Source organism: Oncorhynchus mykiss, chromosome 15, assembly GCF_057628025.1.
Source record: "Oncorhynchus mykiss isolate SJ-2025 chromosome 15, ASM5762802v1, whole genome shotgun sequence".
NCBI lineage: Eukaryota > Metazoa > Chordata > Actinopteri > Salmoniformes > Salmonidae > Oncorhynchus > Oncorhynchus mykiss.
This window is the reverse complement of record NC_143036.1, coordinates 57,312,439-57,320,914: the sequence shown is the minus strand read 5'-3', so window position 1 is coordinate 57,320,914 and position 8,476 is coordinate 57,312,439. Positions and strand designations below refer to the sequence as shown.

The following is an 8,476-nucleotide window of genomic DNA, read 5'->3' as shown; positions in this document are numbered from 1 at the left end:
CTGGGGTATGATTATGAACGCCTCTTCACACTAATCACCATACTTCTGATTGGGGTATGATTATGAACGCCCCACACAAATTAATAGTAATACACCAGTCTGTCTGACAGTTCATTTAACATTTGCATGAGGTTTAATACCGATCAGAACACTTACAAAATAAACCAGTGTTCTAGAGAGAAACCACAGAGCATAACAGTGCAATTTCCTAACTTTGCCTGCTCAGCAGTCCTCTCCAGCAGGAAGTGCAGTGGTCGACCTCCTGTACTGGAGCGGAGAAAAACTTGCCTTTCCCCTTGCCCTCCTTCTAGAACACTTTCCCCTTGCCCTCCTTCTAGAACACTTTCCCCTTGCCCTCCTTCTAGAACACTTTCCCCTTGCCCTCCTTCTAGAACACTTTCCCCTTGCCCTCCTTCTAGAACACTTTCCCCTTGCCCTCCTTCTAGAACACTTTCCCCTTGCCCTCCTTCTAGAACACTTTCCCCTTGCCCTCCTTCTAGAACACTTTCCCAACCTCTAGCTTGTTCCCAATCTTTCCCCATGTCAGCCCCCCCCCCCCCCCCCATTTTACTGGGGGTGTGATCATTGTGTATAAGGAACCTACATTTACAGTCTCTTTCCAGTTTGCTAACAGCCATCGAAACAAAATCTAGACAGTCAGGAAGCATAGAAAACTTTCCTTACTAATTTTGATGAAGAGGAAATATAATACATTTGAAGTGCGATCCTCTGGACCTCAGTAGTGAACGAATGCAACCCACGGGGAAACATTTATTTGGCACTGCTGGTCCAGACCATTACTCATGATCAATTCCTACTAGAAACAAATTGTCCAAATGGACCTTTTCAAGTGTGTAATATGGGTTCAAGATCAGGGGTTAGAGGTCATCATGAGACCTGAGTGACAGGGCACTGATCAGCCTCATCCAGGAAGAGTGTTTGAAACATGTGGTCGTAGAAACCAGGGTGATGGAGGCAAGCCCGGGCGCAGTCTGGACTGAAGTTCACCTCCAGGATCTGAGGCTTCATCACACGTTCACCTGATCCAGGAACAGATCAAAGAGGGTTAGATCATACACTGAATATTATTAGCAGGGGATAATAATGGATTACATTTCAATGGAACTTATATTATAACTAAAATATGAGTTTTATAAAGAAATACAAATTAAGTGTGAGAAATGTGATTAAGTATATGGTATGTAGTGTACAATGGTCTATACTGGTAATACTCCACAATGGTATAACTATTGATTTATAGATGAACAGTGCCATTGTACCCATCCTCCTGGGTGGAAACTATCACTACGGGAAACCCCCTCTAAGATACATAGCAGTTTTCCTACACGCTAAGGTGTGAAACTAAACCTCTGTTGGAATCAGTATGTGTTATACATCACTAATCAACTGTTAAACCATCCAATCTACCTCTGACAGATCTGAGCATGTTATTTAGCAGATACTTTTATCCAAAGCGACTTAGTCATTTTATTTAACTAGTCCATTGCTGTTCTGGTTAGTGTTTATTGGCTTATTTTACTGTAGAGCCTCTAGTCCTGCTCATTATACCTTATCCAACCTATTAGTTCCACCACCCACACATGCAATGACATCTCCTGGTTTCAATGATGTTTCTAGAGACAATATCTCTCTCTTCATCACTCAATACCTAGGTTTACCTCCACTGTATTCACATCCTACCTTACCTTTGTCTGTACATTATACCTTGATGCTATTTTATCGCCCCCAGAAACCTCCTTTTACTCTCTGTTCCAGACGTTCTAAACGACCAATTCTTATTGGTTTTAGCCGCACCCTTATTCTACTCCTACTCTGTTCCTCTGGCGATGTAGAGGTGAATCCAGGCCCTGCAGTGCCTAGCTCCACTCCTATTCCCCAGGCGCTCTCTTTTGACGACTTCTGTAACCGTAATAGCCTTGGTTTCATGCATGTTCACATTAGAAGCCTCCTCCCTAAGTTTGTTCTATTCACTGCTTTAGCACACTCTGCCAACCCGGATGTTCTAGCTGTGTCTGAATCCTGGCTTAGGAAGACCACCAAAAATTCAGACATTTTAATTCCAAAGTACAACATTTTCAGACAAGATAGAACTGCCAAAGGGGGCGGTGTTGCAATCTACTGCAAAGATAGCCTGCAGAGTTCTGTCCTACTATCCAGGTCTGTACCCAAACAATTTGAACTTCTACTTTTAAAAATCCACCTCTCTAAAAACAAGTCTCTCACCGTTGCCGCCTGCTATAGACCACCCTCTGCCCCCAGCTGTGCTCTGGACACCATATGTGAACTGATTGCCCCCCATCTATCTTCAGAGCTTGTGCTGCTAGGCGACCTAAACTGGAACATGCATAACACCCCAGCCATCCTACAATCTAAACTTGATGCCCTCAACCTCAAATTATCAATGAACCTACCAGGTACCTCCCCAAAGCCTTAAACACGGGCACCCTCATAGATATCATCCTAACCAACTTGCCCTCTAAATACACTGCTGTTTTCAACCAAGATCTCAGCGATCACTGCCTCATTGCCTGCATCCGTAATGGGTCAGCGGTCAAACGACCTCCACTCATCACTGTAAAACGCTCCCTGAAACACTTCAGCGAGCAGGCCTTTCTAATCGACCTGGCCGGGGTATCCTGGAAGGATATTGATCTCATCCCGTCAGTAGAGGATGCCTGGATATTTTTTTAAAATGCCTTCCTAACCATCTTAAATAAACATGCCCCATTCAAGAAATTTAGAACCAGGAACAGATATAGCCCTTGGTTCTCCCCAGACCTGACTGCCCTTAACCAACACAAAAACATCCTATGGCGTTCTGCATTAGCATCGAACAGCCCCCGTGCTATGCAGCTGTTCAGGGAAGCTAGAAACCATTATACACAGGCAGTTAGAAAAGCCAAGGCTAGCTTTTTCAAGCAGAAATTTGCTTCCTGCAACACTAACTCAAAAAAGTTCTGGGACACTGTAAAGTCCATGGAGAATAAGAACACCTCCTCCCAGCTGCCCACTGCACTGAAGATAGGAAACACTGTCACCACTGATAAATCCACCATAATTGAGAATTTCAATAAGCATTTTTCTACGGCTGGCCATGCTTTCCACCTGGCTACTCCTACCCCGGTCAACAGCACTGCACCCCCCACAACAACTCGCCCAAGCCTTCCCCATTTCTCCTTCTCCCAAATCTGCTCAGCTGATGTTCTGAATGAGCTGCAAAATCTGGACCCCTACAAATCAGCCGGGCTAGACAATCTGGACCCTTTCTTTCTAAAATGATCTTCCAAAATTGTTGCCACCCCTATTACTAACCTGTTCAACCTCTCTTTCGTGTCGTCTGAGATTCCCAAAGATTGGAAAGCAGCTGCGGTCATCCCCCTCTTCAAAGGGGGTGACACTCTTGACCCAAACTGCTACAGACCTATATCTATCCTACCATGCCTTTCTAAGGTCTTCGAAAGCCAAGTCAACAAACAGATTACCGACCATTTCGAATCTCACCATACCTTCTCTGCTATGCAATCTGGTTTCAGAGCTGGTCATGGGTGCACCTCAGCCACGCTCAAGGTCCTAAACGATATCTTAACCGCCATCGATAAGAAACATTACTGTGCAGCCGTATTCATTGATCTGGCCAAGGCTTTCGACTCTGTCAATCACCACATCCTCATCGGCAGACTCGACAGCCTTGGTTTCTCAAATGATTGCCTCGCCTGGTTCACCAACTACTTCTCTGATAGAGTTCAGTGTGTCAAATCGGAGGGTCTGCTGTCCGGACCTCTGGCAGTCTCTATGGGGGTGCCACAGGGTTCAATTCTTGGACCGACTCTCTTCTCTGTATACATCAATGAGGTCGCTCTTGCTGCTGGTGAGTCTCTGATCCACCTCTACGCAGACGACACCATTCTGTATGCTTCTGGCCCTTCTTTGGACACTGTGTTAACAACCCTCCAGGCAAGCTTCAATGCCATACAACTCTCCTTCTGTGGCCTCCAATTGCTCTTAAATACAAGTAAAACTAAATGCATGCTCTTCAACCGATCGCTACCTGTACCTACCCGCCTGTCCAACATTACTACTCTGGACGGCTCTGACTTAGAATACGTGGACAACTACAAATACTTAGGTGTCTGGTTAGACTGTAAACTCTCCTTCCAGACCCATATCAAACACCTCCAATCCAAAGTTAAATCTAGAATTGGCTTCCTATTTCGCAACAAAGCATCCTTCACTCATGCTGCCAAACATACCCTTGTAAAACTGACCATCCTACCAATCCTCAACTTTGGCGATGTCATTTACAAAATAGCCTCCAATACCCTACTCAACAAATTGGATGCAGTCTATCACAGTGCAATCCGTTTTGTCACCAAAGCCCCATATACTACCCACCATTGCGACCTGTACGCTCTCGTTGGCTGGCCCTCGCTTCATACTCGTCGCCAAACCCACTGGCTCCATGTCATCTACAAGACCCTGCTAGGTAAAGTCCCCCCTTATCTCAGCTCGCTGGTCACCATTGCATCTCCCACCTGTAGCACACGCTCCAGCAGGTATATCTCTCTAGTCACCCCCAAAACCAATTCTTTCTTTGGCCGCCTCTCCTTCCAGTTCTCTGCTGCCAATGACTGGAACGAACTACAAAAATCTCTGAAACTGGAAACACTTATCTCCCTCACTAGCTTTAAGCACCAACTGTCAGAGCAGCTCACAGATTACTGCACCTGTACATAGCCCACCTATAATTTAGCCCAAACAACTACCTCTTTCCCTACTGTATTTTATTTATTTATTTATTTAGCTCCTTTGCACCCCATTATTTTTATTTCTACTTTGCACATTCTCCCATTGCAAATCTACCATTCCAGTGTTTTACTTGCTATATTGCATTTACTTTGCCACCATGGCCTTTTTGCCTTTACCTCCCTTATCTCACCTCATTTGCTCACATCGTATATATACTTGTTTATACTGTATTATTGACTGTATGTTTGTTTTACTCCATGTGTAACTCTGTGTCGTATGTGTCGAACTGCTTTGCTTTATCTTGGCCAGGTCGCAATTGTAAATGAGAACTTGTTCTCAACTTGCCTACCTGGTTAAATAAAGGTGAAATAAAAAAATAAAATAAATGAACTACACTCTCACCCTCCTAGCCTGTTGGGTCCTAAATTATTCATGCCCACTAAATTAACTTGTAGCATCTGGGTGACCTCATCGCCATAAAGCAGAACTTGGTATCCTAGGTGACCTTCCTGAGGCTAAGGCCGATAGCTATAACTCAGCTATAGGCACATTCAAATGATAGAGTTTACTCTGACCCAGAGGGTGGAGATGTTTTGACCATTTAGTGCCCTGTCACTCAGGTCTCATGATGACCTCTAGGCACTTGGAGAGCAAACAGAGATAAGATGAGTGGTTTGTCCTTCAGTTCTTCAGTAGATAAGTACAGACCTTCCAAGGAACATGTGTCTCCCCATATGCATGTGTGTCTATTAAACATTTTAAAATACTAAAACGTGTTCACTATATTTTTATCCAGCATTTTCCACACCTTGAAAAAATGTATTGTTCCCAACAAGCCCCAGTAGCCATACAGTTTTAGGTCTGTAAATGTAGGAACCCAACGAATACAGAGTAACAACCTTATGCCAAGGCATGTGTTACTATACAAAAATGTATGCAGCTGCTGCTGGTCCTCCCCGCCCCATACTGGCAGTACCACACATCAGATCAGGTTCTTTACTTCTCACAGTGCAGATGCATGGTGTCATCATTACAACACGATCAGTTATGGGGGTCTCCTGTAGCTGGTTCAACTAGTCTGGTCACAGAGACAAGAGGCTGATTTGGCTGCGTTACCTTGCATACAACGTGGGTACTGGTCAGCTGGTCTGGCCTTGAACTGGCTATTCTCAGAAACAATAGATCAAATCAAATGCATTTGTCACGTGCGCCAACAGGTGTAGACCTTAACGTGAAATGCGTACAAGGCCTCATGTACCAATCGTGCGTAAGCACACATCTGTGTGTAACCCATGCGTGGGATCACTGCCACTCAAAGTGGGAGATTATCAATGAGAACGTGGACAATAACAGTTAGCTTATCTACTGTTTGAGACTGTAGCCAGTTCAAGGCCAGACTAGCCGTCCTCCTGTTCCTGCAGTGTACACAGTTAGCCCATCTTGTGAATGTGTGAGGAACTCAGTGAGGAATGTAGCGCTCTCACACGTAGACACACTTGGAGGTACAGAAACATGATAAGGACGCATGAATACAGCCAGGCCTCACCTCTGTCCCCAGTGCCCCACTTGAGCATAAGGTCTACAGCGTAGATGGCCCGGGAGGAGGGGTAGGCACAGAAACCGTAGGGGGCCGGCCGGGACGAGGCTGCCTGGAAGAGCTCTGCAAATGCTTTGAACACCTCTCTCTGAGAAAGAGGAGAGAGGTGAAGTGTGAGAAGGGGGTAGAGAGAAAAAACAAGGGGAGGAGGTAGACAGAGAAAGATGACAGGTGAAGGACAGAGGGAAAGAGAGAGGATGGGAGTAGAGAGAGAACAGTAACAACTATATTACCTACAGTGTTGGGGGTAACACATTAAAGTTTCCAGTTTTATTAGTCATATGTACAGGATACACATTGTCGACACTGTCCAACCAAATGCTTACTTGCAGGTTCCTTCTTGACAATACAACGATAAGAAATAATAAAAGAGTACGAACATAAAGTCAATGTCAGTAGAATAGAACAAACATTTTAAAATAACGTATAATACAGGAAGGCACAATTTATAGTCCAAAATGTACATTTGTTTTGGGGAAGGGGTGATTGGGGGCAGGTGTTTGATTACTTTTATGATTAACGGAGTAAAATCATTTTCTCAAATTGGGTAATATGACATATCACACACTCAAGCAAACACTCATATTGATAACATCACTTTGCGTGGAAATCCCATGCATGGTTTACACAGATTTGTGCTCAAGCATGATTGGTAAACGACACCGCTGGGGTCTTTAGGTCACAGGGAATACACTTCTCCAAACAGATGTCCTTGGAAAAAGCACACAATCTGCTGGAAGGTATTGGGAATATTCCAGTACATGTGTTATGCATCTTACAGAATCCATGTGAATGTGCAAAGTTGGATCAGAACAGGCATAACCATTCTGGGCCATGCCTGGTCTTGTGAAGGCCATACACATTAGTTAATCATTTATAGGCGCCAGAAGACATCTACCTGCATTAGGAGCATAGGTGTGTATTACTTAAGCACCATTAGACATAAAAGTGTGTGCCGAGGCTGGGAAGACAGTTGGTCCATGGGCCAGCTCGGCTTGTTACTTTGTAATAAAGTCTATTTGAATTCACAAGTTCCGGTATCTGAGAAATATTATTGAGCAAATATTTATATGACAAAGGGGGGCCACAGGGGCCCACATTGAAGAACATCCGAATACAGTCCTCTCTCACATACTCACTCCCATCAGGGTCCTAGAGTTAGGCAGGTCCATGACAATACCAGTAAGAGGAACCTACGGCATTTCTGCCTAAAACCAAAGAATGATTGCTTATCTTAGACCTGCAAGGAGGTGACTCCAGCTAGTTGGAATGTACAAAAGCGGTGTTTGTGTGACATGTATGTTGTCTTTGCAACTGTATGACCCAGTGGGTTGAATAAACTCGGTTTGAGTTTTTTCTAGTCGTCCGTGAGTTTCTCTTTTTGTTCAGAACCTAAACAGGTGAATAAATCTGGTTTGAGCTTTTATCAGTGTCGGTCTGGTCTGGACCTGGAGTAGAACCTAACAGTAAACGTTGTTTAATATACCTTCATTAAGTTTAGGTAATAAACATGTTGGAGTCGCAGTGAAAAATACTGACTTGCTGTTGTGCCAGATTGCATATCTGGGGTCTTCGGTCACACAGACACTTCCCCAGACATACAGCAAGCCTTTTCTCTTCTCATACTACGACTTTATACATCAAAACATCCCAAAGGTTTAAAGCCTAATTGAACTTCAACTTAAAATCACACTAAAGCAATTATTTACACATCAGTATATATGGCTAATTAAGCATCCCATATACAGCGCAGCACTTGTAGACTAGCACAGGAAAGCAGCGCCACAGATGAAAGGGGAAACTAGTGATCGTCAAACCTGAGTTAGTAGTTCTGCATAGTGACACCACACATACACACTACTGTCTATTATCTATCCTGTTGCCTAGTTACTTTCTCTACCTATAGAAACCTAGCTAGCTCAGTTACCTCGTGCCTCTGGACAGCGACTCAGTACTAGTACTCGCGGTATATAGCCATGTTATTTTAACTATTTATTCACTTCATTTCTTCCTTGTGTCACCATTTATATTATTTTATCTTGGTTGGAAAAGGACCCGCAAGTAAGACATTTACTGTTAGTTCACACGTTGTCTATGAAGCACGTGACAAAT

The 8,476-nt window shown here is 44.0% G+C and overlaps 1 protein-coding gene across 5 annotated transcripts in view; it reads right to left on the bottom strand.

Moving 5' to 3' along the window:
* ttll12 (tubulin tyrosine ligase-like family, member 12) overlaps positions 1-8,476 on the bottom strand; it is a 49,514-nt gene that overhangs the window by 19,016 nt on the left and 22,022 nt on the right. For 3 of the 5 annotated variants that reach the window (XM_036944628.2, XM_036944632.2, XM_036944631.2), the window contains exons 13-14: positions 6,314-6,452; positions 115-1,040 (exon numbers count right to left, since the gene is read on the bottom strand). The exons of 1 other annotated variant lie outside the window; for it this stretch is intronic. In XM_036944628.2, the coding sequence (XP_036800523.1) occupies positions 889-1,040; positions 6,314-6,452 (291 nt within the window). In that variant the 3' untranslated portion in view covers positions 115-888. Of the gene's footprint in view, positions 1-114; positions 1,041-6,313; positions 6,453-8,476 lie in introns of those variants that run through there. One more of the 5 variants, XR_016486776.1, reaches the window with a different exon arrangement.